The following is an 18360-nucleotide window of genomic DNA, read 5'->3' on the forward strand; positions in this document are numbered from 1 at the left end:
AGAGAGAGAAGCCCTGTCTGCAGAAAGCATTAACACTGAGCTTTACTATGACCTGTGCTGTCAAACACCACTGTGTTGAAGAGATAATCTCACTGAAATGTTTTCTGACACTGCAGGACACAGAAGTGATGTGAAGGAAGGGGGAAGAACCCACTGTGGCCGCCGGGGAAAACCAGGCCTGACACACCTGGAAGATTTTATTTAGCAAAGTGTGACAGCATGACTGGCGGGACAGGTAAGTATTAACGTTTTTCTTTGCACACTGGGCTTCTTTTTATTTCTCAAAAGTGGGACAGAGTCGGTTTAATGCAGTAAAGAACAGTAAGGTCACCAACCTAACTCTGCTGTCTGCCATGGTTGTATACATTACAGAACTGTAAAACTGCTGTCATACATGTATTAATATTGTGTATTCAGATATTTGGCTGAAGTTCAACTTTAAAATTCTAGATTACAAAAATGTATTGCGATTCTTACCAAAGCTAGATGCGTTGTTCAATGTTAGATTGTGCATAACTCGGGCACCAAAAAAACTCCACTTTAACAGGAAATCCTGAGCTCTCTTCTTCAGTGACTTGCCACTTTGTTTGCTCGTCTGGTTAAAAAAAATAATAATGAAAGTAATAAAAAATGTAACGTAAACTTATATAGTATAAATACATAGTTACGTAGTTATACACGTTTCAAAAATACACTGAGTTCCACCGATAGAAAAAGTGAATACATAAATCATTTGAAATCTCAATATACAGAACCCTATACCCACTGTTGATTGAGATGAAGTCAAAACCCCCTTTATAAAGCATTGTCAAATTTGTTCTAACAAGGAAATAAAAAATCCTTCCTGATTGTCTAAGGCAATTGGATATTTCCTGGATTAACAATCTCTAACAATCGCCTCTTCCAAGGGAGAACAATTCAGTACAGTTAATCTTTCCTCGTAGCTGAGCTCGTCCATGCCTCTTATCAGTTCAGTTGCCCTTCTCTGCACTCTCTCCATTTTTCCAACACCTTTTTTGTGAACTGGTGCCCAAAACGTAACTGCATATTTCATATGAGGTCTTACTAATGCTTTGTATTAGGGCAAGATTATGGGGGTTATTCACTAAGCTGCAGAAGGCAGCCGAATGAATAACCAAACCGAAGTGAAGTAAACCGAAGCCTGTTCGGCCATTCACAGAAGTTCTGTGCGGCTATTTTTAGCCGTACATTGGCTCCCTTCAGCTCACTTCACTTTATTGCAATTCAGCCAAACAGCCTTGGCACCATTCACCTCAGCTGATGCAACATCTGGATCAGCTGAGGTGAATCTTTTTCTATTTTTTTACAACTTGCGGGGAGAATGGCCCGCTTTGGCAGAGCGGTCTCCCTGCTTCGGCTGGGTGCTTTGGCTGCCTCCAGCTGCTGTATGGGCTATTGTAAACATAGCTATTGTGATTCGACTGATCTGAAGGCTTCCTCAAAACCGAAGGATTAGCCGAACATTCTGCCTTATCCTTCAGGCAGCTTAGTGAATAACTCTCTCTCTCTCTCTCTCTCTCTCTCTCTCTCTCTGAAATCTATACCCTCTTTCAAGCTCTACTCATCCTGAGGTATATGACCACAACTAAACAAAACATTCCACTCTGTTAACTGTATGGCATAAATGCATGTAATTATAGTGTCTATAGTGTTTATAAATCGCTATATTTGATCCATCAATAAAAATAAGTCATAAGTAAGTCCTTCAGTTTAAAGTTTGGTAATGAGCAAGGCTGGTGTTGGTAAAAAGCTACTCAGACCTACACTGCTCCCTCAAAATGTTCTCTTTTCAAAGAAAAAAAAAGTAAAGACCACACAGCTTCCTCATTACAGGAAATGAGCAAACATGACCTAGGGCCTTATTTATGAGGGTACATTGAATGCATAATGGCGATAAAATGTGTAAAGTAACAGATTTACAAAATATAAAAACTGAAATTAGTAAGTTTAATATTTTACCTGATCTAATTTATATCACAAAAATTGATGTTTTAGATAATACAACATATTGAATTTTGGAGTAATTAAAAGTATTACATTTACATTTAAAAAAGGAAGCCTTCAAGTTTATCAAATGCCAAAACCTTTTTTATTTTTTTTGGTAGCCTGGTGAATAGTTGAGTTGTCACCAGAACACAAATACAATGGAAATTGTCCATTAAGGACACTGGTTTCTTTGACAAGCGTCTAAGTGCAAATTTTTCTTACTTTATTTTAGTGTGTTTTCCCTTACTTCTTGTTGTGTCTATATGACAGGAAAGAAAAGGGAAATCCTCCCAATGAGAAACTGATGGCAAACAAAATTCCCTACTTTGCCAAAAAAAACTAACAACACTGTGGCTTTAGATCTACTTTAAAAGAGCAGCAGTGATTGGCTTTTATTACATGAAGTTCCTGCAAAAGGTGAAGGTTTACAATGGATTACTGCACAGATCTGAAATAAATAAACAAAGCACCCTGAGATTCAAGTAAGACTACACATGACTGTATTTAGACAGTGGTTATTCTGGAGTTCATCTTTAAATTAAGATAATTACCTTAATAACTCTTTGCTCTACAACATTATCCAACCACTCAATGAACGATTCAATGGTTGCATTTTTCTTCAAAAGGTCTTTTAGTTCTTGAAAGACTGCAATATATTTAAACACATTGTGACGTTGCTGTGTATGTTCTGAAATTAATATACACTTGGTATCATTGTCAGAAACATCAATAAAGAGACACGGGATCACAGCAAACACATGTCCCAACAATTAACACCTAAGTTGGGCCCAACAATTAACCAACCCCATAACCCTAAACCCCTATTCTGCTGTGTAGTCACCTAGTCATGCACCAAGAGCCTCAGTGCTTACAGCATGATGTTTTATACAGTTATACTAAGCATGCCTCCAATACTACCAGGCACCAAAATTCGGGTTAGCGTAATGGAATAACATCAAAGCAAAGATGTTAGCGGCAACTATCATGATCTTCAGGGTATAATCTGTGAATCCTATTGAATTTTTAATTAAAATCTATCCCCTGTTCTGAATTCCTAATGGCTACCTGCCTTTTGTCTGTTCTGTCCATTGGTTGTATAACCATTCCATCCAGTTGGGAACCTTGTTTGCACTACAGGACTGTTCAATGGCTTTCCCGAGTAGCAGATAGTACTCCCCATACTCATAAGTCACAGTCTGTTAGTGCTGTTTGGCCCTGAGCACGCTGGACAAGGATTTCCATATTTACAACTGATAAGGAGGCCGTGGGGGAGAGGAGGATGTGTTCACAGAGCAAAGTGAACCCACAATTTAAAGTAAACCTCTTCTGAGAAAAACACAAAAGCTGCCATCTATGACCTTTATTATGTAAAAAGTTGGCTGGCTGGCTGACAGTCATGCTGATCTAATGGTTTCAATCATTTCTGAGTCACTGACCAAGGACAAGTACAATGATAAAGAGTTCTGGCTTTGCTGGCTTTACTTGTTGCATGTTTGTTCTAGGTTAGATACTCATGTAGCCACTGAGTCAGCAAAATAGTCTTTAAAATTAATTTCTCACAAATTAGCTAATAACAGATAAAAAGATCCCAACAAATCTAGATTAACCTTCTGATCCAATCAATTCTATGGTAGCAATTAATTAATCTTGTGAAATGTATTTGATGTAATTAAATGACTGTAATACATAACTATACAAAAGTAATGAAGAACAAAATTAAATTAATTTATTCAAATACAAGTCTTAGTTTGCTGCAAAAAAACCAAAACAAATTATGGTTGTAGACTCACGCTCTGTGTAGACATCGCTGTCAGAATCAGAACCACTACAACTGCTAAGAAGAGCCTGAGATCCAATGCTGTACAGGTCTACCTTGTCAATATCTGCAGTCATGGAGTTTACCACATTCTGATCAAACAAAGCTGGCCGAGCAATCTGGTTAATTAAAATACAGGTAATATGGTAATTATTATTTCATTAGCATGTGTCAATGCAAACTAAAACAAACTGCAATAAAAAATCATTTTTTCACAGGAAGTCTTCTAACAGTGTAAAACCTGAGCTTCATCATAATGTTCAATTTATTCCAATAAATCAGAAAAGTACCTTTAGATTTGACCATACATGTGCTTTGTGGTTTTGTGAAATGGGTAGGTTTAGTGCAAGCATGCCTTTTCTGACACTGTAATTGCTGCAGCAGGGCGCTTCCTCTCAAAGTTTGAGAGGAAGGGTCCTACTTTGTTGATTACAGTAATGGTGCTCCGGGATCTTCCTCTCAAACACCATCTATGTTGCTACAAGGAACAAACAGTCCCTCTGCTGTGATTACAGTGATGGGCAGCTGGACTCAAGGACTGTTGAGGGGTAACTTAATGGGCCTAGAGAAACTGCCCTTTTTTATAATGATTAAAGTGGTTCTGTGCATGTGTAAGACTAAAGATTGATATAGATCACATGATGTTATATGTGAGAGCATGTAAGAGCAACTTTAGTATTTTAAATTAAAATAGGATTACCAATATTGAAGGGTAGGTAAACCCAAAAAACGTATAATTTTAATGATAGTAGGTTGAAGCAGCATATTGCTAATACCTTTCTCTTTATCAGATTTCGTCACCAGGCTTTGTTCCTCCACTATTGCCAAATACCTTCTTGATTTAGTTTATGGTGAGTGAAATTGGCAGTCTTCCTCAGTCTGACCCAATGGTTTTTCTATTGTTTCTGAAACTATCATTCTGCACCCAATATTTTCTAACTGAATTTAAAAGCATGGGGCAATTTTGAGTCAATCTGAATCCACTGTGTAGTAACAAAGGAAGTGTAGATAGGAGCTGTTACCTAAATTCAAAAATGCTTGTCAAATGTATGAGGCATTTATCCACACAAGTCTGCAAAATTGTTCAAGAAATGAATATCCAAGATAAGTGTAACATCATCACATTGCGGTCCACCAAGTTCAACTAAAGGAAATAAAATCTTCTGAAATCATAGGGTGGTCAAATAAAAGATAATTAATCAAAAATATGTTGTGTACCTTTGGATGAAGTGGGGAATTTTTTCCAACATCTGTTGGCTTTTTATTACAGTCTGTGTTTACCCGATTGGGAAGAATAACCACATCCTGGGTGATCACCTGAGCATGAAGTGGGGGAAACATTTCCAATAGGAACACTTATAGAGCATTTATAGAGTACCAGTCCCCTAATGGTTATTAGCTACAGCACTGATCTGAGGTCTTTCAATGCACTAGGAGGCAGACTGTACCTGGAGATACAATGTGGCTTTCAAAACTTACTTGTGCTAAGTGCAAGAATGAAGTCTGTCTCTTCAAAGATGACACAAATCTTCTAACAATTGGCAGTTTCTTTTCTGAGAGTGATTCTGGAAGGTTTTCCAATGACGTAGTAACCCATTGCTCCCAGTGTTTAGCAAAGTTTCTTATGTCAGCTAGTAAACTACAAAAAAAAATTTGGTTTGTAGATTCATACACCAATATGTCAGTAGAAACAAATGTGAATCAACTATAAAATAACATTCTGTTAAGAGTCTATTTAGACCAACAAGCACAAATGAAATGGCCTTTAAAGTGTACCTGAACTCAAAAAGTGAAGATTTTATGTCTTATAGGGACAGTCTAGAAATACTTATTGTGACTAAGCAGTGCCCTGAAAAAGTTTTTTTTTCCTGAAAAATAGCAGTGCACCTTCTAACATGTGACTGTGCCTAGGTACCTAGGTATCTTGATGAATCTGGGGTGGGGGACAGATTTGTCTTTACATCTGAATACTGCTGCTGTCCTGCAGCCTCTTTACAGTTTATTTCTGACCACATACACTACAGCATGAGCAGGCTGCATGTATTTTTTCACAGGGCATACAGTATTTCCTAATTGTTGCAATCTGCAGTTGTTTTTTTCAGATCAAGTCTCTTCACATGCACTACAGCGGTAGCAGTCTATTGTGTTTTTTTACAGGATATGTGCAGCAGGCCAGATAGTTCCTCAAGGGCATATTGGGCCACTTCCAGCCAGGGGTACTTCCTAGACACCCGGTAGTCCATGTTTGCTTGACCAGAGCAGGAACAGTCTTATGAGGAAAAAATAAAAACTATGCAAACTACAAAAAAGGCCAATAATTAAAAAAACAAAAAATAGTGATGGTGGTTGGGCAAATGGCTGAATCTGGACCAGCATTTGGCTCTCAGCACTTTCAAAGGTCAGATCTGCTCTTACTATCTTGTTATAAGACCATTTATTAAGATCTTTATAACAGGAGTCTGTGCTGGCGGCCTTATCTTGTAAAGATACTTTCCAGTTTGGCATAGGGACAAAGTGGTGTTGAAGTGACTTTCTTCTTGCCTAATGTAGTACCCAGTTTGCATTGGTGTCCATGCTGTTTTTGTTTAATCAGAGCAGGGAAGGCCTTACAAGAAAAAACATATTTTAAATGTAAAAAAAGTTGAAACAAATTTTGTAAATATGGAAAAAAATGTCACTCAAATGACACTCTGTAGCATTCTCCTTCACTGTTCCCACAGCAGCTACATAAATGGTTATGTAAGGAGGTAAAGGAGCTAGGTCAGTCCTATTTCTATTAACTATTGTCCTTCTTAGAGGGCACCCACTTATTGGGGGGAGACTTGAATGTGGCCTTTCGTTTCCGGGCTTTTTATTAATTCTCCATTAACCTACAAAAGTCTTAGGCTTTAAAGTTGAATAATCCAAAAACCACTTTGGAGGCCATCATTCCTCATTCCCCCTTTAAATGGGCTCAACACCGCATTAGGTACCTGGGGGTTTACCTGTTGACTTCACTAGAAGGTGTCTTTCAAGCCAATTTTCCTCCGTTCTTCACTAAGGTTGACAAGATTTGCAGAGCTGGTCCTCTGATGCCTTCACCTAGTTTGGGCGCAACTGTATTCTCAAAATGCATATACTCCCAAGACTTCTCTATTTACTGCAAACTTTATCGATACGTATTCCGATTTACGTCCTGAAGTAGCTATGAGGGGAATTTGGTGAATTCCTTTGGGCTCAGAAATATCACCGACTGAGTCATATTCTTATGTCATGACCAAAACATAAGGGTGCATATTGTTCCAAGGCCCCATTAGGTATTACATAGCAGTACATATGTCCAGGATTCTGGATTGGTGCAAGGTATGTGCTGAGAGGCAATGGCTACAGTTAGAGCAGTCATACTTATTGGTACCACGTTAGTGGTGTTTCAGAACGATCAACAACATCTATTGATAGATACATATCCGTCTTCAATTACTATGGTTATAGGTCATCCTTCATTACCCTTATCGCCATGGGAAGGGGACGTAAGTTGGTTTCTTCTGGCACGTACTGGGTGCATCATTTTCAGTCTTGAACGGGCTTCTTTACCATCTGGGACATTCAAGTCTGCTCAGACCTGCCATTTTATAGGGAGATCAGTGGATCTAGCATCATTAAATAATTTTTAAAAGCTGTGTTTAGATCCGGACCCCATTCGGCATGGTGTTTCTGTGTCCTACTGTTTGTTGAATGATCCACCAGATACATTTTCCCTGAATTATCTTGTCAAATGGGAAAGAGAGTTGGGGGTCTCCTTCACAGAGGTTTAAAAAGAGAGGATACTACAGATGACAAAGAGCGTCCATCTCTAGCAAGATCCAGGAAACAGGGTTAAGAATCCTTTTCAGGTGGTACAGGTTGCCCAAGATCTATCCACAGTGCTCAACTCTCTGTTGGCAATGAAAACAGCAGGAGGGTTCCTTACTACATATTTTTTGGTCCTGACAGTGATATGGGATTATTGGGACAAAGTTACTTCTATCTGTCATCAATTAATGAGTGCCAGTCTAGGGGATAATCTGGCTGATTTTCTTTTACAGTTGGCTTCGATGTCCATGAAACGTTATAAGAACTCATTACTTGTACACCTGCTCAAAAGTCTTACTTACCTTTGAAAAGGAAAAATACCTTACCACCCCAATTGGTCTCTGGTTGTCAAAGGTTAATGACATTTATCGGATGAAGGAGCTCTTGGTGTCTGGCAATCATAGAGAGGCACAATTCAACTATACCTGGTTTTATTGGACCAAATGTATTACTTCTCCTGAATACAGTATGCTCCTAGAATCACAATAGAAGTGAGGGTTCTCACTAGGTGAAGTACAGGGGCTGGGGACACTTACGTAGATTTGTTATATCTTTTTCTGGCCCGCTTCCTTTTGGAGGTGACTGTTTCTGACTAGTAAGCCTGATGCTGGGCTGGGTGGGGGGAGGTAGCTATCCAGAGCCCTCTTTAAAGCCCTGTTCTTTCATACGCACTTCTACTTTGCCTTTTTCCATTTTCCCTCACCTTTCCTATCACCCCATTCCCGCACCTTTCTCTTTCTTCCATTTCTTGTTAGAGTCTTGCAATTTCATTGCGAGACTGTTTTTGAAATGAATGGTCTGGTGACAGGGTCTCTTTGAAGGTGGTAGCTTTAGATTTAGCATCTGCCAATCCAGAGAAAAATGCATTTATGTTAAATCAATATGTTTGTTTTTCCAACGATACCTCTCATATAGAAAATATAGTAAAGCTTTTGCATTTCTTGGTGTTAGATATCTTCCTAGTATAATGCATAACAGTGGATGAATTTACAGTAGACAAAGCATTTTTGTGTAAAAATGCATTCTAATATAGTTTTACCTTTCAGGCATTTCCTGCATTGTTGCTGGTATGAGGACATCTGTGAGAACCTAAAATAAATAAAAGCTTGTAACTGAAGCACATAACTTCAAAAATAGGATTTTATAATTCATACAAAGTGGGAAGAGGACCAACCTACCTTGTAAAGAATAGAATCACAAACACAAAATATATCTATGATAACGGGGTTTTCAAGCAAAGGCAGCAGGTGATCTGGCATCCCTTGCCAAAAATGCAATAAAAAGTGCTGGATCTAAAAACACAAAGATTTTTTTTTATTTTTTTTGTAATTGTTGATGTATATGTCAGCATGATATCCACCTCAATAGATGTAAAAAAAAAAAATTACCTCCTCAAAATTTCCATTGATGGCATTGTCAAGAATGCATTGACAGTGTGTTTTGTACATCATGATGAGTGTGTCTACCTAAAAAAGAAAATTAAATAAATGGTCAATGAGTAGGAGAAACATATACTTGTACATGATATGTAAGAAAGATTGTAGTGAATTAAAACCTAAATAAATTAGATAAGATGTTCAAAAATCATTATTTATTATGATCATAGATTTCACATCTGATTTATATAGCTTATCAAGCTTAATTTACTTAATTGTTATTAATTATTTGTATCAGCAAGAGGTTGATCATTTTTCTGCATATTTTTTCAGATAGCTTTTAGGTATAGTTTCACACTGTGTTTATTTTGAGCATAATCTTTTCAGTTTTAGAACATGGCCAACACCACAATGCAGTTATAATATATCTATAGGGGATCATGATTTCTATGGTCCGTGAAATGATCAAGTAATGCTTTATCTGAGCCTTACACTAAACTCTGACCCTTAACACTGAACAAAAGACCCCTAACCCTTACTCCAACCTTTAAAAAAAGCCTTTATATAAAGTGATATATACTTTATGAACCTTTATATACTAAGCTAACTTTTGTTTTAGTTTTGGATAGAGTGAGTATCATGTTATATTGCTAGCTGTGTCCTCCATAAGGAGTTCAATATTATTGCATTATTACTGGGATAGAAAGTTAAGGAAAAAGCAAGATTTTGAGTTGTCATCAGACCGGGAATAGAAGGGAAATCTTCCAGCTTATGTCTGTGATAACCTTCTAAGAGGGGATTTCCCTTACTACAGGCCAAACATCTACTTCAGGACTAACTATTTTCAGTATATAAAGAATCTATTTTCTTTATATGTACTATAACCCGAGCCCTCACCATAACCTTAGCGCTAATCTTGAAAATCTATGATTCACCTAACCTGAACTATAAAACTAAATCTAGCACTCAACCTTGAAACCGTATCACTAACCCACAAATTCTTGAATCTTACATTTAACATAATCCCAAAAACTTAATTTACCTTCACACAACCATAGTTACCTTACCAGGTAAGATGATATTACTGAGCTGCGATTTACCAGATCTGAGATCTCACTGCAGATAATTCATGACTAGGGTTCCAAACAGGGTGATAAATCTCTGTTCTACAAGGCCAGTTTTACCTTTTTTTTCTGCATGAAAATAAAAGAATCTGCTGTTTCTGCTCGATAGCTGAGATCCCTGCCTGTTCAAACACGGTCAGCTGCTTATTCCCAATGAGAGTGTTGCCTTTCTACGGCCAGCGTTAAGGTAGACCTCCAGGGAAATTTTTTTTAACCCTTGCAGTGGGGCTACCCCCGCACACTGCAACGGTTAAGTGCTCGTTTGTGTCTAGGTGCGAAAAAACAAACAAAACAAAGTTATACTCACCTGATCATTCAATGGCTTGTTCTTAGACTGGTCCCTAGAGCATCTCTCCTTCTCCACTGCAGTGGTCTAAGAATCCATGTGTCATCATGTTGTCTACGGTGTATAGACCTGAGGACACTGAGGAACATCTGTGCAGCAGAGGAGGGGAAATGCACCTAGACAAAAAAGAGTAGTTACCCCTTGCAGTGCGGGATTAGCCCAACTGCAAGAGTTAATAACATTTTCCCCCAAGTTTTTCTTTAATTAAAATGTATAAAATCTCAATCTATTTGGATTGGGGAGACATTCCTGTTCCTCAGGACAGTGGCAATACAGACAAAAAAAACATTTTTATTTGTAAAGTGATAAAGGATTAGAACTATGTTTTGCTGTCTTTGTGTCTTTAAAACTCACCACACACATTACAATTGTTCTGTACAATGATTTACCAACAACTGTGTTGTACAGGTGCCTGCCAAATTGGAAAGAGAATGATTGGATAATTTAGGTAGGACTTCATATTACATAATTTTGGTAAATCTAAATTATTGTGCAAATGTTGTACAGTCAGATTGTAACGTGTATAGTAACATTATTAAGGAAAAATCTCCCAATGGAGTCACAGACAGAAATTAAAACATGACAGAAATATTATTTCTTATCCACGTTATCTAAAACTAAAAACTAAAACTGTCTGGAGTTTTTAAAGAGGAACTGTGGAATCTGTTCTAAAAAAACAGGTTAGGCAGAGGGAAAAGGAGCAGTCTGTTGCCTGTGAACTGTCTTCAGCTGATCTTTCCTCTGAACTGACTAGTCATGCCTTGTATTGGACCATATCTGTGTGTGGAGGTGGCTATCTTGGTAGAGAAATGACTTTCTTTACCCTTGTCTTCCCCATGCCTCCAGCAAGGGGAACAATGAGCATCACAGTAATGACATCACTAAATCTCATTCAGCAACAGCTACAGCAGCCATGAGCTTGTTTTAACCCTGTAAAGCTTGGACAAACCAGACACGTCTATAGAGCTCACGGCATTAAGGTTATATTATACATGAGAAAAGCAGGACAAGTATACCTAATAATACACATAAAATATACCAAAACGCTATGTATACTGCAAAAAAGTAAAAATATTTTGTCTCAATTTACAGAATTGCTAGTAAAAAACAGTTTTCACTGCAATCACTTAGTGAGATAAGTGGAAATTTAAATATACAAACACTTTCTCCTTACCTGATTCAGTATTTCCAGGAAGTATGAGTTCTCATGATAAATTAATTTGGCACTTAATTATAAGGACTTTGCTGCCACAAGCTCATCAAACAGTCTTGATTACCTGTATCTATATGGTTTTCCTCTCAATCCATGCTTGTCAACAATACGTTTTTTTTGTAAAGTTGCACACAGAGCAAAGCTGAATTGCAAAATGTGGTATCCCAAAGCATCGAATCAGACTACCTGTTTAAGTTATTGGTGTTAGTTAAATAAAATCTGTTTTGATGCTATAATTCACAGTGTTTTGCATCCCAGCTTTTGGGTGTGTATTGCTTTTTTGAAATAAGCTCAGAATCAATATTAAAAGGTACTGTCTACCTTAAAAGTGATCTGTTTTTGCCCACATTGTTGTTGTGTGTTCCTAACCACCATATCATGTTCAAGCAGCGCTTGTTGCATTTTTTTTTTGATCATCTGATTTTTATTCCCTGTCCTGGGCAATTCATGCAACTCATGCTTAAGAATGAGCTTTGGAAGTCAAAAGTTTCAATTAACATATCACTTCCATAAGCAAACGTTTTAAAATAATAAATTCAGATCATGCAAATAAACATTGCCCAGCAAAGTATTTCTTCACAGTCATCATGTTTCCAAACAGCTCCAACTCTCACAGCTTGGCTTCCCTGAACTTCCTGTTTAGTACAACATCACAAGGAACAGCACAGTCTCCTGCAGCAGTCCATCTACTAGCTTGAAGAAGGGAGGAGAGTGGAGCAGGGAGCAAATAGGGGTGTCTCATACATGTCTCCAGATGTGAACAAAATTAAAAATACAGCAGTAGAGGGTATAGATAGTACGCCTGTACCAGCGGAGGGGAAAAACAGTTCGCCAAAAGGTAAGTATAGCACTTGGGAAAGTGAACTTACCCTTGAATGAAACACACAAAGCATTCAGGCGCTGCATACTTTGAAATAAATATTCATCTTTATTCAGATGCATATACAGTAAAATGATATGACTTGATTTTTCCCAGAGAGTGCCCATAATTCTGCTAGGAGTGATTTAGGCATGGAGAAGGCTGATACTTTGCAATACTTTCTTTAGAAACACAGACGTCAGCGCTTAATATTGCTAAAGCGAGCTTAAACAGTTGTACCTGGCAATTCCCTGAGTTAACCAATCAGATTGTTCACAAAACCCTCATTAGTTTCACATTTGTTAAAATAAAATAGTCAAAACACTATTGCAATTAGTATAATGAATTACTTGCATAATAGACCCTACCATCTTTCCCAAAACAAGCCTTGGTCAGCGGTAAAGAGACACACGTATTATACATTCTACAAGGTTATTTCAGACAGAATATTCCAACAATACAGTATCAGACACATAAGCTATAGATTCGTGTTATGTAAATTGCACAACACAAGTATTCAATTCATTTAGCTCGGTTTCTTGGCAGAAATGTAATCCTTTGCGCTGCAGGACAGAGTGTTGTAACTACATGCTTTAACTCAAATAACCCATAACAAACAGAATGCATCTTCTATTGATCTGAATTCACCAAAGTGATTTCGGACATGTGTTATTAAATTTAATTATTAGAACTCTTTATTGAATGGGCCCCATTGGCCTTTTATGGGGTAAAATGTGTCAGCAGTCTCAATAAACTCTCACAAGCAAGGACTTTCTAGTATGCAGCTGTGTTTCCTGTTATAACTAATGTGCTTGACAATTAGTTAATCCTACCTTTTCTTTAGACAAACATCCTTGTAATACAAGATGCTGTGCACTAGGAAATTCTGGTAGCAGAGTTCCAGTCTTTGAGCTAAGGGAATACTTCCTGGTAAATCCACCCTGCGTATGCAAATACATGTCTTTGTTAGTTTAAACATAATATATACATATCATATATGTGTTATACTGTTTACCAAAATACAAAACTAAAGTTAATAGAAATCTAAGAAATTGATACTTTTTAAACATTTGTATAATATTATTGTTACTAATTTAGTACAGTTTGTAAGACAGAAATGTCACCAAGGCCCAAAAACAATGAAACCACATGACATTGAAGACATAGAAGGATACACAGCTGAAGCATAGATGGAGCAATACTGCAGAAAAATGCAGTTTGGGTAGTTTCTGATGTAGCAAATATACAGTATGTACAAATATTCGAAATTAGTCAAACAGCAAATACATAAGTGAGTTTATGCCGTGAGGCATTTAGAACAGAAATCATGCACATTTTAAAGTATACTACACATTTCCAGATTCCTAAACTTGAACTAACCCATAGACTGACCCAAATACTTCCACTTCCATTCAAACTTAGCCTAAGCTCTCAATTTAAAGTAGTATATCTAAATCCAAGATCAAAAATTAAATATATTGCAGCTCACCAGTGCTTATCAGTAGATTTTCTGCAAGTACTATTGATCCTAAAAGAAATCCAGTATCCTTGTAACTTATTGAACTGCAATCCAGAGGCATATCTACATAAAATAGCACCTATGGCAAGCACTGAAAAAGTGCTCCTTTCCAGAATCTAGAAAGTCCATGGTCCCATCGCACTCCTGACCGCGAAAATCCCTTCAGAAAATGGGTGCTGCGGTAGTCAACGGGTGGCAGCCGTAACAATCATGAACAGAAGCAGAGACACCGGCACTCCAGATTTGCAAAAAAAGTCTATTTATTGATGCGCATTATAGTAGCAAACAACGTTTCGGGGTCGCGAGGGCATACTTTGCCTGATAAAGGGGATCCTTCGCGACCCGAAACGTTCATTGTTTGCTACTATGATGCACGTCAATAAATAGACTTTTTTTGCAAATCTGGAGTGTCGGTGTCTTTCCTTTCCAAAATCTGACACTCATATTTTAGATAACTTTACCATAAAATTACTAAAATCTTTAATGCAAAGTTATGTACAGATAAGAAGACAGGCCAAAAGACACTGTACTGCGTAAATTAGTTCTGCCTTTAAAAACATAATAGAAGATAGACCTGGGGCTGAAAAAAGAATGCTTAAGCATAAGACCTGCATGGCAAGGTTGGGGGGGGTAGGGGGGAGCACACTAGGGCCACAGAGGAAAATAATTTTAGGAAAAAACTTATTTGGGATATTAGTCTACAGGGAAGGAATAGAAAGGGAGGGTCCTGGGGTGGAGGTCAATCAGAGTACAGGTGTCCAGAGGAGAAGTAAAGCATTGGACCAACATCCTATTGCTCCCAGTTAGGGTTTCTTTTCTTTTATAACTAGGCCATCCATTGTATAGGTAATATTGTTTATGGCTCACAAATCCATTTTTTTCTGGGGTCTTAGGGTCCTTGAAGGCTACTATTTAATAAGGTTTAATAGAGACAGGGCAGCCATCTCAGGTATAGGGCCCCTTTCTTATGGTTCAAGTTGGGTTCAGGTTTTTGTGTTTGTGATGATTATTATGGAAATGTCCTTAGCTATATTGACATTCATAAAAAAAGTTGCTATGGCTACCAAAATCCAAATTCTCATGGCGTAGTTTTAATTATTGTTTGGGTTGGGTTGTCATGCTCTTATTGCCCATTGTAATGGCTCAGTTTGTTGGCTAAATGGTCAATGCATGCCACAACCTTAAATTGTATTTCCACTTTTGCACTCAATTTTGAGACAACCCCACCATATGTTTGTTTTGTGTTCCTATTCACAAAGCATACAAAAAACATGTTTTTGAAATTATTTCTTGCCTTTTAGATGTTTTGTTGTAGCAGGCAATATGGCTAATTCCAGGTTTTCATGAGCACCTTCACAGTGATCTGTCCTTATAGAAAGACTTAGGACTGAAATTTGAGGATTCTGTTTCTCTCATTAACTTCATTATCATTTGAATGGAAAAGCCTGGGTTGTAGTCCTTTAACCCCTCACCCCTTACAACCCCTCCTAACATTGCAAAGATGGCTTCTTAAAGGTTACAATTTCCACTTGCTCCTCCAAGAATCCCTTACCCAATTAAAGAAATGTAAACTGCAACTAGCATTTTTGTTAGCTTATGCTACGGGAACATGTAACAAATCTAAAATAGATTATCCCAATTTGGCCAACAAAAGTGGAAAAACACTTTAAGTAGTAAGATATACCTTACTGGGCACTATTATTCTAAGAGCATAATGTAACATAAACCTCGTAGCTAAGCTTGCCAGTAACACCCATAGTGATCCTGCACAGGTAGAACGCGGCACATATGGACCATCCACAAATTCAGAACCTAGCCTTAAAAGTCCAATCAGCATATGATGACTGTGTCGTCCTTTCCATCTTTCTCTTCTCAGATATAAAAACTAATAGCAAATTAAAATAATTACTTAATGCATAAGTGCTACTGGAATAGAGATAATGATGGTGAAAGGGAAAAGTAAGCATACACTGGGAAAATATTTTACAATAAAACTTAAATCAACAAGCAAAACATGTATACTAAATCAATATTTTATAGCCTATCACTTAGCTGTAAATATTGAGTTTCAGGTATATTGTTAAAGTGTGCAATTAAGTAATTAAATTACCCATTAGGTGTATTAAAAGCTAAGGAAAAAGACTGAGTGACAAAGGGCTTCTTAATGCAAATCATTTAGTAAAACTAATGGATTTACTTAGAATGTTTATCTGGTATATTATACTGGTATATATGGTCATATTTGCAGACATGCCATCTGTCTGAAATTGTTCATTAACATGCAGTCCAAGGAGATACGACTAAAAGTCATTATATTTTATCATGATAATTATATCACTGATGACATAAAAAAGCAACATGAGGGTAATTCATTTTAGTGATATTTAATTCTTAAATTCCGAGATTTGAATATGCATCAGGAAAAAGTTTTGATCTTCCAAATTTGCAAGTATATTTATAAAGCATGTAGGTAATAAACAGTCACTAAGAAAGAAACCTATATGAACAGACTTATGTTAGCAATACATGTCTCATGTAGGGGCCTGAATGAAGGGCTACACAGGCTGAGTACTATGACATCAGACCAAACTTACCTTGCATCATTATCCAATGAATAAAAATAAAGGGGTGACACAATAAAAGTGTACAATGTTTCGATGGGCACATAATTATTATCCAGCCTTTCCCAACTCATTAGTGGCCATATTAAACAAGCCCAAACATAACCAAACCCAACCAGTTCAGCTTCTGTGCTGAGCTGGTTTTTGCAGGGTGCAATGGAACCAGCTGTGTATACTTAGGCAGATGTTATCACTGTATGACCAGTTTTTTCCATCTACTTCAATGTCTGAGAGGATATTGATCAGGTAAGAGAATTGGTTTTGACCTATATACAGTCCAATTATTGATCAAACGTCTCAATATTTAGCAGTGCTGAGTGAATAATTTGCTTCACCCTGCTTGCAGACCCCATTCACTAACTGCCTTCTAGCTTGCACCGCAAGGTAGGATAGCATGGATTTTGAGCCTAATGTAAGCACTTTAAAGATAAACAGTAGCACCTGATGCTTGCGTATGTATCCTCAAGTACGTTACCCACATTTACAATGTCACATTAAATGATGTTATATTGATTTTTTCATATGCAACATTGTCACTGTATATGGGATTGCCTGTGCAGATCATTGCAGTATTACACAGACTGGTGGGTTGGAAAATATAATTGGACTGCTAATGTTCTCTGCCATTTTTACATAGGCAAGGCAAAGTCACCTGTTGCTGCCTAGGGGTTATAGGATGAATTCATCTCATTTAAATAGCTGGTGTGCTTTTCAGGTGAAAAATGCAACATCGAATACTGGAATTAAAGTACAACATTTTGATATGGCAACCAACCTGATTTCACATATTATTCTCTGGGAAGATAAACCAAAGAAATTAACTGGTTGTTATGTAGTCCTGCCCTGCTTCTCCATAGATACATTACAGTACAGTGAGTGTTGTCAGGAAGTGTGTTACTGGCAGGTTTACAATGTAGAAATAAAGGGGAAAAAGACTGAAGAAAGAAAGCTACTGCAGCCACGTCATCAAAGCACTAGTAAGCAGCAAAATATTAGAGATCACCAGGATTTTATAAATTAACCCTTGCAGTGGGTCTACCCACGCATTTCAAGGGTTAAGTGCTCGTTTGTGTCTAGGTTAGAAAAAAAAAGTTAGACTCACCTGAAGCTTCAATCCAGCTTCTCCCTGGACCGATCCTTCTAGTGTCTTTCCCCCTCCTCTGCAGCGGTCTAAGGTCCCATAAATCATCACCTCTATAGACAGTGTATAGATGTGAGCAGGGCTCAAAATTTCAAGTCCTGAGCTACTAGCCAGGCCTTAAGAGTTACTCGCCACCAGTCGCCCCACCTGACCCCTACCCTGCCCCGCCCTTAACTCCGCCAGGTCAGTGGTGTGACACAGAGAACAGAGATCAGTAACAATGCAGAGTGCAGAGGCCAGTGGTGTGATGCAGAGTACAGAGGCCAGCAGTGTAATGCAGAAAAAAGCAATGTATCCTCCATGTCCCAGGTGACCTGCTTCTCCCGTGCTGTCCTTCCAGCCAGTAGCAGCTCTGCAGTCTTCCTCCCAGCCTATGGCAGCTGAGGTGGGCGGAGGAAGCTGCAGAATCCGGTGTTCTATCGAAAGCTCCAACTCATTGAGATCTCTAACTACCTCTGGTGCTCAGAAACACTGGAGCTCTGTACAGTGAGCTTTCGATAGAACACC

The 18360-nt window shown here is 37.9% G+C and overlaps 1 protein-coding gene across 1 annotated transcript in view; it reads right to left on the reverse strand.

Moving 5' to 3' along the window:
* The window catches only part of RFX6 (regulatory factor X6), a 68869-nt gene that overhangs the window by 19095 nt on the left and 31414 nt on the right, over nt 1-18360 (reverse strand). Inside the window, exons 7-14 of the mRNA XM_018563838.1 lie at nt 13406-13513; nt 9043-9120; nt 8833-8946; nt 8694-8743; nt 5303-5462; nt 3798-3942; nt 2559-2653; nt 478-595 (exon numbers count right to left, since the gene is read on the reverse strand). Coding sequence (XP_018419340.1) covers nt 478-595; nt 2559-2653; nt 3798-3942; nt 5303-5462; nt 8694-8743; nt 8833-8946; nt 9043-9120; nt 13406-13513 — 868 coding nt within the window. The remainder of the gene's footprint in view (nt 1-477; nt 596-2558; nt 2654-3797; nt 3943-5302; nt 5463-8693; nt 8744-8832; nt 8947-9042; nt 9121-13405; nt 13514-18360) is intronic.

This window comes from Nanorana parkeri, unplaced genomic scaffold (assembly GCF_000935625.1).
Source record: "Nanorana parkeri isolate BGI_ZX_2015 unplaced genomic scaffold, ASM93562v1 scaffold22, whole genome shotgun sequence".
Taxonomy (NCBI): Eukaryota; Metazoa; Chordata; class Amphibia; order Anura; family Dicroglossidae; genus Nanorana; species Nanorana parkeri.